The sequence below is a fragment of the Triplophysa rosa genome, linkage group LG11 (genome assembly GCF_024868665.1).
Source record: "Triplophysa rosa linkage group LG11, Trosa_1v2, whole genome shotgun sequence".
Lineage (NCBI taxonomy): Eukaryota > Metazoa > Chordata > Actinopteri > Cypriniformes > Nemacheilidae > Triplophysa > Triplophysa rosa.
The window spans coordinates 19,920,159-19,939,606 of NC_079900.1; the positions used below are offsets into that span (position 1 = coordinate 19,920,159).

Here is a 19,448-nt window from a genome sequence, read left to right on the forward strand (position 1 = left end):
AGTCAGCTGAGCACGACACCAAAACTCAAACAGACATTTTGCATAGACGTCTCCAAAAGACATCAGCAAATAGGATGTAGCGTCTCCACACCCTGTGACAGACGGCTCAGCTGATCTTTACACATACAGCCAGAAGAGGATTAAACCATTAATGATCCATCTCATATGACCCACTGCTTTAAATTTCATATACAGAAAAGCTCCTTTCCACTACAGAGAAGTGGCGGTCAGTCTCGGGTTTGAAGACGGTTGTCATGGGAACGTGAAGCATTAAAAGTCTCATTTGGTTTTAATTAAAGGCCAGCAGCTAAATCCACGCACAAGCCTTTTCATGACCGTCACTCTGTGATCCGTGGTTCACAATAATTCATGTAAAATGTAAAAAAAAACACAATAGCATAACTATTTTAGTATGTACTTACTAAAATACCTAAAATAGAAATATATGCACTGATGTAATGCATTAAGGACAGACAATACAACCAATGCACATAAACTGAGTGTATATTTTTTCAATGTTAAGAGTGACAGTTCACCCAAAAATGAAAATTCTGTCATCATTTACTCGCCCTCTTGTCATTTCAAACCTGTTTGACTTTCTTTCTTCCGCAGAACACAAAAGAAGATATTTTGAAGAAAGTCGGTACAACCGAACAGCACTAGCACCCATTCACTTCTATTGTATGGACACAAAACCAATGCAAGTGAATGGGGGCCAGTTAACAACGTTCTTCAAAATATCTTCTTTTGTTTTCTGGGGAAGAAAGAAAGTCATACAGGTTTGAAATGACAAGAGGGTGCGTAAACGATGACAGAATTTTTGCTTTTGGGTGAACTGTCACGTTAAAATCTGTCAAATGTCGACATCCGAGTAATGCGTCTTCAAGACATTGCTTTAGATTGAAATACATTTGTTTTATGTATTTCTTCGAATATATTACTAATCTAAAATGATCTTTAATGCAGGATCTACTGTACATTCTTTACATGTCACAGGAGGATAATCTGACTGAGATGCTTGCATAACGGTACAGAGATGCTTTTATATTTACGTACAAACAATCAACAAAATAACATACTTTGAATGAGCTGCTTAGTGACGTCTTAAGTTACACAAAAAGCACAACTTGAATAAAGATCATAAGCAGACTGCCTTTTTTTCTATTTCTATTTTCAATTTTCTTTTTTCTAAATCTATTTACCAGATGACCCATTTCTGCACAGAGCTTACTTCTCCCAAATCCTCTAAAATGAAGCACTTATTTTGAAGTCTGTGCTTGTGTTTGCACCAGCAGCACCTGTATGCAGACATGCACGTATACACACACTGTTCTTCATCCCAATACAGCTGAACACGCAGACAAAACCTACACTCAAGGGGCTCTTTGGCGTCCAATGTTCAATGCAAAAGCCCATTCAGGAGGTTTAAGGGCGTATTCAGAGGTAAAAGTAATTATGCCAACGTGATAAACATAAGCAAAGGCTCTAGCCATTCACTGATGCCTCACCTGTTGAGTCATGGCAGTGACACAAGGATGATTTAAGCGTGACTAATGCAGACCACAGGACCGTCACGTCATATCAGCACTGGCTGTCCTTAAACATCCATAGACAAGGAGCATTTTATCAGTGAAATTATGATTATCAATAACAGTGCAGAAGGAGATAATAGGAAGAATTCTGCCATCTGTGGATGGAGTTTGAGTTCTGAGCGTTAGAGATACGACTCAAGTCATTTTTGTTTTTTGCTGACGTGACTGTAAAACATTCTGGCAGCGTTGATGTCCTACACAGTTTCAGGCTCAAGTACAACTCTTGCTTGTAGTCTACAACATATGTTTAGGCTGTAAATGAATTCTCTTTTAACCAGGCCAGAGCTCAAAGGATTGAACTTTACAGAGCAGAGTTCATCCTGAATGAAGCTGTGGATTACAACACGTAACCACACTGACATTTCATTTTCTGAAGAAAATATGAGTGCTTATAAAATATGAGTGCAGTGCTTGCCAGTGCAAAACCTGCTGCCATGATGCTGGGATGGCTGGGTAGTCTCTAGCGTGTTGCCATGTGGTTGCCATGGTCTTGTGGGTGGTTTATCTAAGCGCATTTTCTAAGATCGGAGTGTTCTGGGTAGTTTCTCAACAAGAAAGATCCTTAAAGGTCTTTGATATTATAGTCTATAAAAACGCTTCAGGTCGCCTGCAAACTATATCTGCACAATATTTTGGTCTGTTTCATCGTGAATCTAAAAAGAAATCAAACAAGTATTACTCCCCCATATTGAACAATCTGACTTTAAAATGTTCTCCTAACAAAGAAAATAACAGATCTAGGAAGACGTTTGTTGTTGATTGGAAAAACGATTTTGCATAAACAAGCCGTAAAAAATGTACAATTCCTGTAAAAATACGTGTAAAATAAAATGTTTTTCTTGTAAATTTAGAATCTTTTTCTGTAAATTTTATGTTTTTACGTATTTCAAGAATACATCAAAAATCTGTCAAATATAACGGTAAAATTGTGTGAAATTACTGTTTTTTTTTCAGTGAGAGCTTTAGTGCATGCATTACAGCATTGTTCAATTACGTGGTTATAAAAATAAAAAAAGATTACCGGCTTAGTGTTTGTTGGCTTTAAATATTTATTTCTTGATTTATGTTGTTGTCATTGTTGTTAGTTAGCATAACTGAAGCTTTGTTTTCAGTGTTGAGGTCTAGCGGTTACTTGACCATGTGACTAATGGTTTGGTCTCTTAAGTCAAGAATGTATAATCAAATAATGTAACGGAAACTATTATGTAATAGTTAAAGAAACCTTTTTTCAGTTGGGCGAACTTGTCACATTGACTAGCAAATAAAAAATAGCATTGCATGAATGACTCGCTTAATAGGACAGGTGTTATAATCCCACTATTTAAGCACCGTTGAATTGCCCAATAGGACATTTCCCACGCCTTATGCATGACAGGGGGATCAGTCAAGAATATGAATAGAAAGGAGGTCTGAGGTTTCACTGGGTTCCTCTGTGTTTGGGCGATAAATAATTATAGAAATACTTAGCATATTTACAATGAACAAAATGGCTAAATTGAGAAACAATCACTGAAAAAACTCCAAAATCTTTGCCTTAAGTTTTCTCAACTATTTATTTTTTGAAGTGCGCAAGCGGTGCAGGACAACGTCTGCACCAAAGTAGTACCCACGGTTAGAGGTTTCGTAAAATCCTTAACCTCAATTATAAGCAATAGCAGCAGCGATTCATGCCTTAGCAAGCAGAGCTAATAATTTAATCACTTGCGTTCAGGCTGTTCTTGCACTCAACGCTCTTTTAACTAGGACAGCGCTCCAAGGATAGAGCTTTATTGAGCCATCCGAATATGAACATGTGGCTCCCAAGCCAAAAAACCATCACAGAGAAGATAACCGTGCTCATAACTCCGGTAGCAATTAGCGGCACAGCAAGTCTCGAAGTCACGGGTTCACCGCAGGGGCACAGCACACAACCAGGACATTACATTTGAGCACTCGGACCACCAGACAGATGATGTCATCAAACAGGAACACAAGTGCAGCCCTGCATCAGAGAGGTCACACACAATGCTGAAATACAGCCATCACTGTCACTGCTCTCCAGCCAGGACTCTTTAATCTCATCTCATTTCTATTCGGCTGGGCTCGGTGTGACTTTGACCGGAGGGTGTGGTCGAGCGGGCTGCTCTTGATGCAGGGAGTGAATGCAAACACACAAATGCCTCTTATTGGAGTTTAGAACTTAATTACACGTCAACTGGGGGAATTAAACAAAGTTCGGTTTCTCACACCCAGGGCTGATCCTAACAGTTCGACTATTAATCTGAAAATGGTTTGAGCAAAGTCAAGAATGAGACCATTCTGTGGGAAAACTCAACGGGCCAGTTCAAATAAGGTGTTTCTTTATTTAGGGATGGGCAGGGAAACTGGGAACGGACTGTTTTGTCACACAGTGAAACTACATTAATGATAATGTTTACGAATCTTATCAGAAGCACAACAGCATGGCAGCGCAGTGTTATAAAATTGCTATAAAATCCCAAACATCATTAAATTCATGTTTAATGAATGATAATATAAAATCGTAAAATACAGAATTGCAACCATTACTTATTCAAAACTCTGGTATTACGGAAGACTGTTATATCCCTCTCTCACAACATGCCAACACAAAACATAATAAGAATTATCAAGCAGTTTCGGTGTTATGAGTAATGAGAACTGTAGTCTCCTATTTGTGCTCTTGCTCAACAAATGCTTGAAAAAAAACCTCTCCAAAAACTACAGCAAGTAAAGGAATGCAGACTTCCAATCTGAATTAACAGTGCCTCATTAGATAAACACAATGGGGCTTTTAAAAACAATCCAAGCACACACAACCACATACTCACTGCCCGGTCTACTGCACAAGACCGAAAAAAAACCCTTCTAGGTTCATGGACAAGTGACCTGTTGTCATCTACAGTGCACCTCTACACACAACAAAGTTGACCCTGGATGTCTATGTCTTGCAGTCGCTCAATACTAATTCATAAGATTTCTCACTATTGTTAGTAGGGTTGGGAATCGAAAATCAATTCCAATTTGGAATCGGAATCGAAAGGCTAGGAATCGGATCGGAATCGAAAGGAATAGGAATCGGATACTTGAGATTAAAATTTGAATTCCTCTTATCAATTCCTGTGTGCATATTTTCAGAAAAGTACATGCGTTGCATGATCTGCTGATATCTCAATAAAAGCCCTTATGAAAATTATCGATATTTTTTACTATAGTAAGCATAGTTTAGCTATAGAATTTGCATCAAAGCACAGGAATCACAAATTAACCTTAGTTGCATTATAGTAACTGCAGTTTAACCATGATGTAGTTCAACTATGATTATACAAATTGTAATAAAGCAGAAAAAGTGTGTTTCTATGTGTAAATATACACAAAACGGTGCTCATAAATATATAAATATATTTTGCAAACAAGTCAATAAGCAGGCTAAATGACCATACAGGTTGATATCTAAATGTTTTACTTCTGGAATCGAAACTGGGAATCGATAAGAATCGAAATCGATAAGCAGAATCGGAATTGGAATCGGAATCGATAAAATTGAAACGATTCCCAACCCTAATTGTTAGTGGGAAGCAGTGATATTGAGGGAGGGACATTCTTGAGACATTTTACTGGATCAAATGAATGAGTGCAGTATGAGTCATCATTATATTCATTCAGTGTTACACAAAGCCAAACTGCACATTTTAAACCTATATCTGCGAGTACACAAACAGCGAGCTTTCTAATAGCACAAATATTTCATGTAGTCTCTGAATTCATACTAGGTCCTAAAAATAGACAGCAACAAACTTTAAAAATAGGTTTAGATTAGCAAGTCACTTGACACGTCGTGGCTCACGTAATTATTGTTTTAAATAATGAAACGTATTATATTGAGTTTTAAATTAATTTACAAAAAATGATTATAACCTTCATCATCTTGTATATGTTCTCGTAGGTGTATTAACAAAAAGATGTGAGTGGGACGCGAGTGAGTGGGACTGTGACTGTCACTGACACGCGCTCTCATCATTTAGGCCCTATATCACATATACGTGTTTATATTCAGGTTAAAACTAAGTTCCTTCACATCATAGCATAATTCCCTGACAATAGTGTGTCTACAGTATTATTTGCGAATGTGCGATTAAGCCCTGATGTAAAACTACTGCACCATGGGACATGTTTAATATAAACAAAACATAATGAATGTATCCCTTTATATAATAACGTTGCATAATTTCTTATTTGTTTTATGATTATCTTTGTCAAAATAGTGTCTTGTTGTTAATACGTCTGCCTTAAATTGAGAAAAAAAAATACGTCAGAAATACAACCATACATGAATAACAGTATAAGCTGGGTGAATGACCAGCGTTTGCCCTCATGTGGTCTTTGTGTGGTGAAAAACGCTGAGTTCACACACTGTTCACCTTCACACATGCTTTCCCCGCAGTCACTGAACAATGAACAAATTCTGTACACAAACACACATGATCTGAGAAGGAAATAAGATGTATCAGACACCACAGGCTGCGTCGCAAACCCGCATGCACTGCCCACCTAGACCGCATCTGGGGTCTATTTTTGCGCATTTTGGGGACACCACAGGCTACGATGCCCTCAAATGTACAGTTGACACAGAAATGCTGTCTAGGTAGTCATCTCAGCGTGTTTTGAGACACCCCCGCTATATACCTGCATTGCCGTAAGATTTTGCCAGCAGCCACCCGACACTGGCGCAGATCCTGGCTCGGGTCACATCATACTGATCCAGCGGCTTTATGTCCGGAACCACAAAAGTCTTCCTCATTGCATTCGAGTCCACCATAGCAGGTCCAAAACAGACGGGCCGTGAAAAAGAGAGGAAGGCGTTGCGGTGAGGAACGAAACGCAATCAAACAGTCATCCTTTCCTTTCAAGCGACCGCAGCATTGGGACTGTGAAAGGCCAATATATCGGCTAGCGTCCCGGCGAAAAATGAAGTCATTCACAAATGATTCCCTTGTAAATCTTCTTTCCGCATATCCAGTACAATTGTCCGACGTACAGGGATGTTTTTAAACTCAATCGGAGCGATATGTTTCACTATTTTTCACCCCGTTTCAGTCCACATCGCTGATACGCTCCGTAAGCTACTGATTTCCAGGTACTCCATGCTCCTGTCAGTCACCCTGCAAGTGCGTCCAATCAGCTCGCGGCGTTCGAGGCACGGGTGGACGTGGGCGGGGCCACGCATGTGACCGCGAGCAGCAGGTAGGGAGGAGCTGTTGAAACAGGTGCAGGACAGGTAAAACTTGCCCAGGAGGTGCGACTTGGAAAAATTAGTCCGAATGTACCGACATAATGCAATTAATTTCCATTGCATCACAACGCTAAACTGAGATTTTATTATGAAAAACGATGTTTTCTATGTATTGTATATAACGTATGCGTTACCGGTTTCCTTTTAATGTTAAATCATTTTACCTCACCAATATGTTATTATGGCTGTTTAAAACAGAAAGACACATTGTCTTGAACAATACATAAGAATTTAGGCTCAAGTATGTCATATGCTTGTTACTGTACTCCATTACTGTATGACAACTGTATTAAATCCTGTTAATTATCAAAGAAATGTATTTAAGACGGGATTTCCCTCAAAATTGTTTAAGTGTAAAGCTGCAGACAAGCTAACAAAAACCAGTATTTACAGAAAGCCCAAGTCACATGGTGTGTTAAAGGGCCCACTGCTGTAACTTTTTAAGAAGATTAATTTACACAGCTATTTTAATCTAATTATAGAGGAGCAGTGCGTTTGTTTTTCTTCATTCTTTGGTTTTCTAGTTTGCTTTGTAGTGCATAAGCCAACGCAAAAAATGTACTGTAAACATTTCCCTTTTTTTCCTATTTTTAAGCCCGAAACAGTTCAGTACTAAAAAACCTATTATAGGCTATACACAGAAGAAACTTTCAGGTAGGAAACATGTTTACGTACGAGGAAATGTTTGCCGTGTTTATTGAGCAAATATGTTTTGTTTTTACTGTCAGATTCTTGAAACCACAGCTTCAGATGTGTGCACAAACAAAAGTCTGAACAGTGTCATTACAATTCTCGCTTTTTTAGCTCCACCCAAATGTCCTTGCGATAATGCCTTCAGATATTACAGTGTCACAATCTGATAACAAAAATGTTAAGGTCATCGCTCTTTTAATGTCGAAGATATTCAAGTTTTAATATGTTATTGACTGAATGCCTTTTCAGAAAAATGAAAGCATACGAATGCAGATTAGAGTGCCTCCCAGTGGTCTGAGCCAGTATTGCATGACAATGTTTTCAAACACCAAACATGTATATTTATTTCAAATAACCGATGTGCTGGTTGTCATTGTCCGTTCGCTGTTTTGTTTCAGTCTTCCTTTAGTCCTCCGAAGACAGCAGTGGGGACAGACTTCTGCTCTAGCTGGACCTCTGCAAAGACACAAACTCAAGATGATCAGGCCACTGTCCTAAATCAGACAAATCAATCCAACATCATCATCATCAAAGTACCAAAGTTTCCAAAAACTAACCATCGGGTTCTCCATCGTCTGCATCCTCATCATCATCATCAATGTCAATCTCATCTGGATTGGCTTGTTTGGCCAGTTCGGCGAGCTCGCTGCGAGAGGTGTCACTCCTGTGCACACCAAACAAAGGTCAAAAAGATGTTCAAGTAAACAGTACAATAGAAACGTCATTTTCTTAAAACCACATAAAGAGGGCGGAATCCTTCAAAAAGCCCTTTGAGTCTGGCTCTATCACCACCCAGGCATGGTTTTATTTGGTGGCCCGCCTTAAAATAGGGTGCACCACAGACCTGACGAAAAGGATCTTGTCTTTAGGTTTGGGTTTGTCCTGCTCGGCCTCTTTTGCCAGCTGCTGAGCCTTCTGCTCCAACAACTTCATGTCATCCACCCCGCTCTGCCCTGGAGCGAGATCTGACACTACAACACACGTGGAATTAAAGGGTTTACAAGACTAGTCTTTACGAAGACACATGTATCCTTCAAGAAAGTAACTAGAATAATACCTGTTCCAGTGGTGGCCTTTATGATCTGAGAGGACATGAAGTTGACCTGTGTGTTATAAGTGGCCTGCACACTGCGTTTAATACGCAGCATCTCACGGATTGTGTCCTCGTTCCCGTGGCGAATCTCAAACTCTTTCCAGTTTTGCCAGAAATGAGCAGTCATCTGTTCGTTGAGAGAAATGAGTTTGTCAAAAATTCTGAAGCATTATTAAAGTTGTATCCTTTGGACAGAATGTGAAGAGTTACCCTTGGATCACAGATCTGAGAGCAGTAGGAATAGATGGCTCTTGCTCGGTCGATCTCTCCAAGTTTGCTTTCCATATCAGCAAAGCGCAGACACATGTCTCTGGCGTGCGCATCTGGCAGGACCTGCGGCAGAACAAAAGGAACTCGTAAACTGAAATGAACAGATCCACATGTTATTCGGCCTTGTCACACGTTATACAACTATTGGAACTGTGTCTTATCATATACAACTATAAGGAAGGACCGTTTACCTCAATGGCTTTCTGATAGATGGCTCTTGTGTGTGTGACCCCATAAATCTCTGCTGCCCGCTTGATGTAGATGTTGAACATTTGATGGCGCTCCTCCGATTCTACAGCAGAGGTGGCTCTCTCATACACAGCCATGGCATGACGTGCAAGACCGTATTCCTCCTCCAGCTTAGCATACAGCAGGTAGATCGCTATTAAACACCAGAAATTAAATATAAACATAATTTGAGCACAAAACATCATTATGGTAAAAGGTTTTCCTGTAGATTTAAATGGAGTTGTTGAGCTAGCCTATATGTTTTTAAAGGGATAGTTCACCAAACAATGAAAATCCTGTCATCATTTGCGCACCCTCAGATTGTTCCAGATCTGTATAAATTTCTTTGTTTGGTTGAACACTGAAAAGGATATTTGGAAGAATGTTAGTAACCGAACAGATCTCGTCCCCCATTTACTGCCATAGTAGGGAAAATAAATACTATGCGAGTCAATGGGGGACGAGATCTGTTCGGTTACTAACATTGTTAAAAAAATCTTCATTTGTGTTTATCAGAACAAAGACATTTATACAGAATTGGAACGATTCAAGGGTGAGTAAATGATGACAGAATTTTCATTTTTGGGTGAACTATCCCTTTAATATACCAAAGATATTTAAATGTATTATAGATTTTACACTGAGTCACTGAAAAATCTATTTGACTTATTTTGAGATCATATGGTTTAATTTAATGTGTGGTTTACTTTTGGCGTATTTAACAGGGCACCCGTCCAGAGCTTGCTCAAACAGATCTCGTGCTCTCTCCAGCTTCTTGCCTCCATATCGATCGATGAACTTCGTGAGATATGTGTTCCAGATATCATGGACATTAGGCCATTTAAAGAGGGCAATGCCACGCTCATATGCCTACAATCACAAAACAAATATAAAAAACATGAATCACTGTCAATTTATTGGAAAAACTCTGAATCAATGTGTTTTCATTAAAGTCCCAGTGAAATTAAAAATGACAATTCCTATTCCTATTGCCCTCATAATCTGAAAATGCATGTTTGCCCTCTAGTGACTATGCATCTCAAATGAGGCAAGTTAGACGGCTCGGGCGGAGCATCCGTTAACTCCTCCCCTTCAACTGTAAGTCTGCTGCCAGTTCGCTTTTCAAAATGCAATGGCTGTTTTTAATACATCCAATCAAATCGCAGTAAAAAAAACAAGCCGCCACTACTTTTCTCATTTGAAAAATCTTTCACTCGGAAATGCATCAGAAAACGCAAGCAAAAATCGGGATCAAGGCGACTTTAAGAATCAAATAAATATGTGCACTTACCTTGAAGCTGTCCTCAAAGTAGTTGTGTTCCTCAAGGAACATGGCATAGTTTATAATAATCTGAGGTGTGGCGATCCTGAGATCAATGATGCGATCATACACTGCCTTTGTAGACTAAAAAAGTAACAGATCCATTAATTCTGTGCATACATCGCCACATCCACACTCACGTCCCCTCAGTTCTGAATGCAAAAAGAAACCGACAACCAGGTACCGATAACATACCTGGAATGTGCCCAGACTTTCCTCTAAGTCTGCAAGCATGGACCAGACTTTAAGGGATTTGTACACTCGATTCTGCACCGGTTCAGATGAATCGAAATACTCTGCTTTCCTTGCCGGAATCGCAGTTGCTTTCTGCAAAGAAAGCGTATCCTTTGAAATCTGGAAGATCTTACTGATATGAGAAATTCTCATCTCTATTTTAAGCGGCAAAGAAACCGACTAAAACACTCATGCTGACGTGTGGCAGTTTCTTTGTATCTCACCCTTAGTATGCGTAGAGCCTGATCATAATTTTCATGTCTCAGCTCCATCTCTCCATACTCGCACCATATTGCAGCAAGATCATCCACCTGTTTGTAAATCACCTTGGTGGCCTTTTCAAAGATGGTCCGAGCCTTCAAGTAAAGAGGCGAATTTATTCAAGAGTCTACAATAATGCTTTTACAAATGAAGTACAATAACCTAGTTTAGGTGAATTCGAAAGACTTCATACATCATCCAGTTGCTCATTATCTTCATAGAATCTGCCGAAGGAAACCCAGAGCATGTGAGGCTTTCCTGTGGCTTTCATTGTGTCTACTGTCTGCACAGCCTCAGTATACGTGTTGATTATCTACAGAAGCACAAAAACAATCAGCAAGGCAGAGAAAGACATCAGCTGATTGGAGGATTCTAGCGTCGTTTCAGACCTGTCGTGGTTGACCCTCGTAGAGTTTAACTCTCTTGTGCCACTCGTGAACATTGTGAGGATTCTGACGCAGCAGCACGCTGTTCAACAAGAGCGGCCGTCGAGTTATCAGCTGCTCGAATCGTGCCAACCGTAACTCCAAGTCAATGTCCTCTGCATAGGAGAGATCAGGATTCTGTTAGACCATCATCAAGGCTCATCTGCAATAAGAAATCTTCCCAAATAAACCCTCACCATCTTCATCCTGTCCCAGTTCAGACGTGGTCTCCATTTTGGCGGCGATCATGCTTTCCTCAAACTGTGCGTAGCTGTCGAACACCTGGGTGAAATCTCGCACCGTGACTACGGTTAGGATGGCTTCCTCGTATACATCTCGAGCCTAGACACACATAATGACACGTGTTCGTTTTGCTTGAACTTAGGTTGGCATATGGAGAGAAGTAACAGATGTTGTACTTGGGCATGTTTACCTTCTCAAAGTGGCCACTGCGGATGTAGTAATCAGCCAGAGAACACCAGAGCTTGCCAAGTTGGTCAGTAAAGCGAGTGAGACCTCCTCGAATAATGGCTCCCACGTTGAATGACGTCACCTTGTCTGGGTTTTGTGAGATGAGGTCGCAGAGCTCGTGCCAGAGCTGGAATTCAATTAGATTTGAATGAGTTTCGATTCTATTTCAAAGAAATGTCTGCATTGTATTTATTCATACGTCTAATATTGTATCATTTACAGTTTGTGTCTAGGTGCTGCTCTGACAATGCATTTCAAAATGCCTACGCAAAGAAAATGCCCAAATAGGATCATTTGGTTATTTGCTAGCATTAACCAACTATGTTTGGGTTAGAAATGTGCGCTAATGCTTCCTGACACATTTTTCTTATCTTCAGCAATAAATCATTCCAAAATATCAGAATATGGGCATATGAGTAAACTCACGTCTAAAGTGTAAAAAAGTGTAAAACCTGCTGACCTGATAATTTGACTTTCCCTCTTTAGAAACAAAGTTTTCATCATTGACGACAGCTGCCAACCGAAGCGCAGCTTCATCCAGATGTCCGACCGTTCGTAGGTAATCAATGTATTCTTCTGCATTCTCAGGAGATAACTAAACACAGTCACAAATAAACATTAGCGTGATAACTTTATAAATAAGACAAAACCTTTCAGTATACTGACATACAAAGCTTTACCTGTCAATCAAGCAAGAGTGTGGATTTCAGCGTAACATTATATTTACCTTCAGGTAACGCCGGTAAACACGGATAGCCGTTTCTGGGAGAGGTAAGTTACGGCCAAAACGAAGATACAGGGGCCAGATGCGACAATGCTGGGTTACGGGCAGCGCTCTTAAAGCCCTATCAAACGTCCGTCTGCTCCGTGTAATTTTACATTGAGACACCATGAACTGACAGTAATCAATCCATATCCTCGGCATCTAAAGAGACAGTAAAGAAGAGTTATAAACAATGGCTTTTTCATGCAGTACAACTATATAACCAGAAGTTTTAACTTTGCCTTGTGCATAAACACTAGAGCTCTCTCGTGACAGTTGTTGACCTCCTCATTGGCTGGATCTGTGACACACTTGCCTTTCACCTGTTTCCTCCTCTCTCTCAGGTAATTGTACCATAACTTATAACTGGAAAACATTCAGTAGAAAGTTAAGATCCAGCACTCTCAAATTGAAGAAACACAATAAGACTATGTGTGTGTGTGTGTGTATATACCTGCCAGGCAGTTCTTTTAAAGCTCTTTCATAGATCATATTGAGCACAGACTTGGGAGCATTCTGCTTGTGCTCAATGTAACGCATCCAACATTTGACTGAATATGGATTCCTGATGATCTCTTCTTCATAAGCCAAATCATCTTCTTCCTGGAAACCACACATCGATTTACAGTTAAGATGTGGAGACAGAAATAAATGCAAGTGAGGCTCAAAGTGAAGTATATTACATGCACGTAACGCGTTAGCTATCTACTAAATCTGGTGATAATCAAACAAAAACATAATAACACCGTTTATTGATCTAAACTCGTTTAATCTCAAGTATGTTTTGATGTCGTTAGCTATGGAGCTCGGTTAGCATCCACAGCTAACTTAGCTAATAGCTGAAATGAAAGAAAACGCGATTTAAAAAGCTTAAATACATACGAATATCACGTCTGTTTTTCCGCTGAGAGTTGGCATTTTGCCGGCCACAGAAATATTCCTTTAATAACGTCAGAAACCTAAAAACACTTGGTAAAACAAACACTTTCCAAAACGTGCTGCTAACGAAAAGTACAAAAGCCCCGCCTCTTCTGAGTATAATCGCTTCCAATTGGCTGACGCATCCTACGAGTGCACGCGCTGCGCAGACGGAACGGCCTAGGATAAGTACCGCGAGAGTTGACTGCTCCGTATGCTTTCAAGTCACTCTCGCGGTACGTGATGTCAAAGGCGCATCGGTCTGCGCAGCGCCTCACGAAGTTGAACCCAAACGGCCTCTAGAGAGCGCTTGTACTGCTTGAATATTGTATTATACTAGCGTACAGTATTTTAAAATTAAATTAAATTATTCAGGTACTTACATGTAAATTGTAAATATGTCTTGTAATAAACGTTTGTATTTTGACAAAGTGATCAAATAAGTAAGACAACTGTTCTGATTCATTTGTCACACTAAATTGAGCATCAAGTCGTCTGTTCATTCCAAATAGCATAAAGGATTGATAGGCAGTGACAGTCATTTAAACACCTGGAGTTATCTAACAAGAAGTTTGTTGTTTTATTATTTACAAGAGATTGTCAAACACAACAAAGAGACATATACGATCATCCATCATACAAGATATTTACAAACACTTTCACGTTCTCTTGATACATTGACACACAAATTAAATAAACTTCTTTTAATCAGAAAAAAAAAACATTTTTCATAATACAACCTTCTAGTGCGAACATTATTTTGAAATGCTCATTTCCATTTTATTACACAAATTCAGTGGAAGAAAGGCTAGTTGTCCATAGGTCATATAAAACCAGCGTGAATGGAAATAAATACTGACTGTTGAGTCTCTTATTTTTTCTTTTCTCTATTTCCTTCTTTTTTCTCTTTCCTTCCACCACTTTTTCCTTTTGCCCTCTTAGGTTCCCTGTTCATGTCTCCTCGTTCCTGTCCATTGTTGTGTTGCAGTTGAGCAGTGTGGACTCTCTGGATCAGAGAGAAATAATCCTCACGTGGGCTGATGGGACTAGTCACATTGACTCGGTTTGGTGAAGAAGATCTTCCCCCTTTCTTGTCTGGCAGGAGACCTGCGAGGAGATGCAGACCTGGAGTGTTGGTTTTTGGGTGGATTAATATTGAAGGAGACAGGTCTGCCAGGTTTGGGGTTGAGTGGAAGCACAACAGTTCCTCCTGGTTGTCCAACTGTGAGAAAGACTTCAGGCAATTGACACGGCTGTATATTTGGTTCATACGCCTAAAGGGAAACCAACAATGAATCACAATCACTCATAGACATCACCATTTCTTCATGGTTTTGTGGATATTAAACTTACTTCATGTGGGGGGAAACGCATGGAAATTTGAAATGTTATCTGTAAAACGGAAAGATTGTAATTCTTATAATCCTTCTATCAGCCAATAGACATAAATAATAGCTGAAAGTGTCGTCAATGTCTCACCTGCATGGGCATGTCATCATACAGTAACCTTTGCTCATCTGACCCAGGGCTAGAAGATCTGAGAGGAGGCCTGACAGGTGAGTCACAGAGCATCAGGGTGGGAGACGTCGATCTGGAAGGAGCTTTTTGGGGTACAGCCGGTGATGCGGGAGTCAGGGTGATCTGAGGGGTGGATGCTTTATTTCGCCCTTTGTGATGCTCTGTGCTGTAGGTCTGCAGGCCTGGCGGTGACTTCAGTGCACATTGGCCTGCCATGGATTTAAATAACTGTTCAGCGTCTTCAGCTGCATGCAACAAGTCAATGCAACATGTTACAGCAATACACATAAAAATAATAAAAAAACACTCTGAATTCGAAGAGATACGGCAAAATTGTCCTGTGTGGACATTGAAGACCAATAAAACTGGAGAATAAAAAGTGTGTTTTTAAATATAGCCTTTTTTTTTCTTCACAAGACTGGATAATAAAAGTGTAGTACCAATGGGTGTAGTGTTGGGAGTCTTTATAGTGGAAGAACTATATTTGCTGGGTTCAAATGAGCATCGCTGGTCATCCATTCGACTTTGCTGTAGATGATGGACAAGAGAGAAAAACTGGTCCTGATCAAAACAGTTTTGTTCCTGATTCTGAGGAAAAAGAAATGCATCAAATTTAATAGGAGGAGGTTTATTGTTCTTGCCGTTTGCAGTACTAAGCAACTCCATCTTCCATAATTCTGTTATTTTGGATATTCGTGTGAATTTCAATATGTAGTCTTTTTAGTTGTTTTTTATTGTAAAAATCTAAATTTATATGATTAATTCGAGATGTCTCTTTGTTCATGTTTAAATCCGACTGTATGCCCTGCAATAACATCAAAGCTTTAGAGATATATCATGTAAACTAAACTGTCAGATCTGGTGTGTACAGGGGCTATTCTACACAGTTAAATAAGCAACACATTGGAGTAAGTTAGTTAATGCATTAGGCATCATGAACTAACACCATTTTTATTGCATTTATTAATTGATCAATTCAAGAATCCTCCGAAGAATTAGCAAGTAAATATGTTTTTCGCCGATAGGTGCTAGATTTTTTTGTGTGCAGTTTGCCCACCTCTGAGACTGGACTGAAGGATGCTGATCTCCGGGGTGGCCCTGATTGAGATGGAGGGAAAATCTGGGACGCGGGTTGAGAGTGAGACTTTCTCGGGGGGGCTGGGGACCCCAGCTGGATGTGAGGAGCAGAGCACCGTTGATCATCTATCCGAGAGCCCTGCCAAAGAGAAAACAAATCGAGAGTGCACACATAGTGTTATCACAGAATGCTTTTACATTAATGATACTCTGTCCTGGTTTCTATTTCTGTATGACATGAGATCCCTAAATGGGGATTGCGACCTTAAAACAACCCACTTATTGCTGGACCGAATTTGCCCTACTTTGAATCTTGCTCTAATTTTCAATAAAAAAAACAAATGAAAAATAAATAAATATGACAGTGTTTTCAATACTCTCACATTTGTTTAAATAGAGTCATATAACAATAAAGAACTGCTTTGAATCATTTCACATGTTTATTAAAAAAAACCTTGAATTGCTTTTAACTTTATAATATGACCCTTTCAATAGTAAAGTATTTAAGTACATGACACACCTGTATTCTGGAGACGATATTGAAAAGTTGATCAGATTCCTGACCAGTAACACCAGTGGATTGTTGTATTTCTGGAAGCAGGTTAAGTGTTGCTCGCTGGTCATCTAACCGTCGATTTTGTGTATTAGCAATAAGAGAAAAAAACTGCTCAGCATCTTGATCTGTTCGCAAGATGAAGATTAGTAAAACAAACTGGATTGCTGGTTCTATTTTGAATGATGGTAATGGATTTCATTAGGATTAACCTGATGGCCTGGAGGAATGTGATAGGGGGTTGATCGAGCAGCGTTGTTTGTCAATACTTCCACGCTGTGCTTGACTCACTAGACAGAAAAGCCGGTCCTGCTCACCCTTGAGGATTAAAAAACAGGATTACAGGCATTTGCACTTTTATAAATTAGTGGTGAAGGTTTTAAGTTTATAGGATAACTAACAAAACATTAATGGTTTGCATCCAGTGTTGTGAAGAAGTTACAGTATTTACTACTGTATGTCATTGTCAATGTTATTAACCTAGAGAGTAAAATATCAATCCAAGTGACATTACAAATGTGTTTACACGGTTTTTGGTTGCCAGAATTTGGGATGTGTTTCACGACACTTCTGGTTACCCGCTTCATACTTCAGACATAAAGGAACAGTTCACCCAAAAATGAAAATTCTGTCATCATTTACTCACATTTGTGTTTATTTATTTATTTGTTGAACACTTAAAAGGTGTTAGAATGTGGAAAACCTAAAACAGTTCACTATTGACTACTATATTAGTTTTTTCTCCCACTATAGAAGTCAATAGTGCCCCAGAACTGTTTGGTTCCAATCATTCTTCCAAATATCTTTCTTTAGCTGGACAACGAACTTCATGCAGGTTTAAAAACAAGAAGGTGAGTAAACGATGAAAAAAATTCAATTTTTGGGTGAACTGTCCCTTTAAGTCTGAAGTATAAAGTGGGGAGACGTAGTATCCCTTTAAGACATCTACTAAACTTCACCTGAGACCAATAATTGTATATTACAAAAACTATAGATCATTTATTTTAACAGAAAAAATGTTCTGTAAAAATATCTCACATTACTCCAAATACTTCATGGGCTCACTGTAAACATATAAAGATAGCATTCATAAACTCACCTGAAAATCATAATCCATTTGGTCTTTGTCTAAGATTGGGCTGAAAGAAGCTGATCTAGATGGAAGCTTGTTGAAGGAATCTGGATGATCACAATGCTGAGTGGGATTACTGAGACTGAAGTTTGGTGACGCAGGGCTCATGGGCATTTTTCGAGGGGTCCGTCTCCTGAAACTCTAAATGACAGGTGTTATTTTTCCAACAGTTCACACCTTTCCTAATATAAATACATTTGAATATAAATTCCGCATGTTTAGTTCACTCAATCAAGAAAATTGTGAAATCTACTAAATGGAAATACTCACATGAGCGCTGCTGACCATATTACGGATGTGATCAAAGCTTGTCTTCAATGTATTGGTCTCTTTCCGCTCTTTGATCGTGAATGCCTCCATACCCGGTGATGAAGTGAGCATCACCCGCTGGTCATCTAATCTGCGGCTCTGACTGTTCACCAGAAGCTGGTAAATCTCATCAGGATCTAATGAAGTAGCATTTGAAATTAGGCGAAAATGTAAATGAAAGATACAAAAGCATCATTTCTGTTGATGTGTGACCTGGGCCGTAGACAGGAACTTGTTGAGATGCTTTTGGTCCCAATGAGCACCGCTGCTCCTCTAGTCTTCCACGCTGACCATTATTTACAATGCTGACCAAATGGTTCTCGTCAACCGAAACGTCCTAAACCCATTTGATGAAGGCAATGTAGTACATGCATTGAAAAATAAATGCACATTAGAGATCATTTGTCCTAAATTACAAAACTGATAATATCTGAAAATGGTGTGCAATAGGAAAATAAATAAATGTTAAATACCTCACTCATCTTGTCTATTCCCAAAGTTGTCTCCACCTCTAAAATCTTCATCTGGATATTTCTTTCATGTCAGCCCAAAACTGTGCATGTTTCTTTGTAATAAATCATAAACAACAAGTCATGCTGCCAGTAAAGACTTGCTGAGTAAAGATTTGGGTCGATCAGAGAGTGAATGAGAGCTTTTAGAAGGTCGTGAGCATCAGCTATAAACCCAAAGCCATTAGAAAACCTAGCCAGAGATCCCTTCTATAATCCTAGATAAAAACGGTTAATCCTCTCTTTAGTAGAGTGATCATCTTTAATGAAGAGAAACTACAATCATTTGAGCATCAATATCTCTCAACAGAGATGGACTCGCACCATCAGCCTGTTTAGACCGGAGCCCATTAGTGGATTTCGGAATATGTGCAGACACCAGCTTTAACCCCTAGTCTGTAAAAACTGGATTAAAAAAAACTTTTTTTCAACCTCAGACATTTATATTTATTGGGGATTTTTTATTTATTCAAATATTTTTTCTTTTAAATTATTTTAAATTAATACTTTAACTTGAATTTAATTTACTTGAATTGAACATAAATGTGATTTAACAAAAAAACATGAACACCATACAGGGCTATAAAGCCTGCTCAGGATCAATAATAATCAATAATAATTATATAAAAGTATACCATTTCAGGCATAGTTGCAACTTATTATAGCTAAAGCACATTGTTTTGAGTGAAACATTACATAAAAGTAAATTTGTGTTTGTAAAACAATATATTTTTTCTTCGTTTTAAAATGAGGAATAATGCAAAGTCAGTTTGCCATTAGCACATTTTATT

The 19,448-nt window shown here is 39.1% G+C and overlaps 3 protein-coding genes across 9 annotated transcripts in view; all 3 read right to left on the reverse strand.

Annotated features, from left to right (window-relative positions):
* camsap3 (calmodulin regulated spectrin-associated protein family, member 3) overlaps positions 1-6,766 on the reverse strand; it is a 33,270-nt gene extending 26,504 nt beyond the window's left edge. For all 5 annotated transcript variants that reach the window (XM_057345925.1, XM_057345926.1, XM_057345923.1 and 2 more), the window contains exon 1: positions 6,276-6,766. In XM_057345925.1, the coding sequence (XP_057201908.1) occupies positions 6,276-6,408 (133 nt within the window). In that variant the 5' untranslated portion in view covers positions 6,409-6,766. The remainder of the gene's footprint in view (positions 1-6,275) is intronic.
* Positions 6,767-7,546: 780 nt separating this feature from the next.
* On the reverse strand, positions 7,547-13,689 carry xab2 (XPA binding protein 2). Its single transcript, XM_057345888.1, has 19 exons — positions 13,524-13,689; positions 13,096-13,244; positions 12,884-13,007; positions 12,606-12,803; positions 12,339-12,473; positions 11,841-12,005; positions 11,605-11,749; positions 11,372-11,523; positions 11,176-11,295; positions 10,946-11,077; positions 10,683-10,814; positions 10,458-10,571; positions 9,874-10,036; positions 9,130-9,320; positions 8,879-9,001; positions 8,633-8,795; positions 8,420-8,546; positions 8,133-8,239; positions 7,547-8,031 (listed from the first exon to the last, which is right to left on the reverse strand). The coding sequence occupies exons 1-19, from the start codon at positions 13,557-13,559 to the stop codon at positions 7,970-7,972; spliced, it is 2,538 nt and encodes an 845-aa protein (XP_057201871.1). The 5' UTR covers positions 13,560-13,689; the 3' UTR covers positions 7,547-7,969.
* A 422-nt stretch (positions 13,690-14,111) lies between these two features.
* Positions 14,112-19,114, reverse strand: LOC130561657 (uncharacterized). Of its 3 annotated transcripts, none has more exons than XM_057346118.1 (10): positions 18,362-19,114; positions 18,110-18,285; positions 17,807-17,980; positions 16,920-17,025; positions 16,675-16,835; positions 16,135-16,293; positions 15,518-15,665; positions 15,039-15,286; positions 14,913-14,951; positions 14,112-14,833 (listed from the first exon to the last, which is right to left on the reverse strand). In XM_057346118.1, exons 2-10 carry the CDS (start codon positions 18,218-18,220, stop codon positions 14,606-14,608), a joined length of 1,374 nt encoding a protein of 457 aa, XP_057202101.1. In that variant the 5' UTR covers positions 18,221-18,285; positions 18,362-19,114; the 3' UTR covers positions 14,112-14,605. The 3 variants fall into 3 exon arrangements, with proteins under 3 accessions (XP_057202101.1, XP_057202099.1, XP_057202100.1); XM_057346116.1 differs by having other exon boundaries at positions 15,039-15,322; XM_057346117.1 differs by having other exon boundaries at positions 15,039-15,322; positions 18,110-19,114.
* Positions 19,115-19,448: the final 334 nt, after the last annotated feature.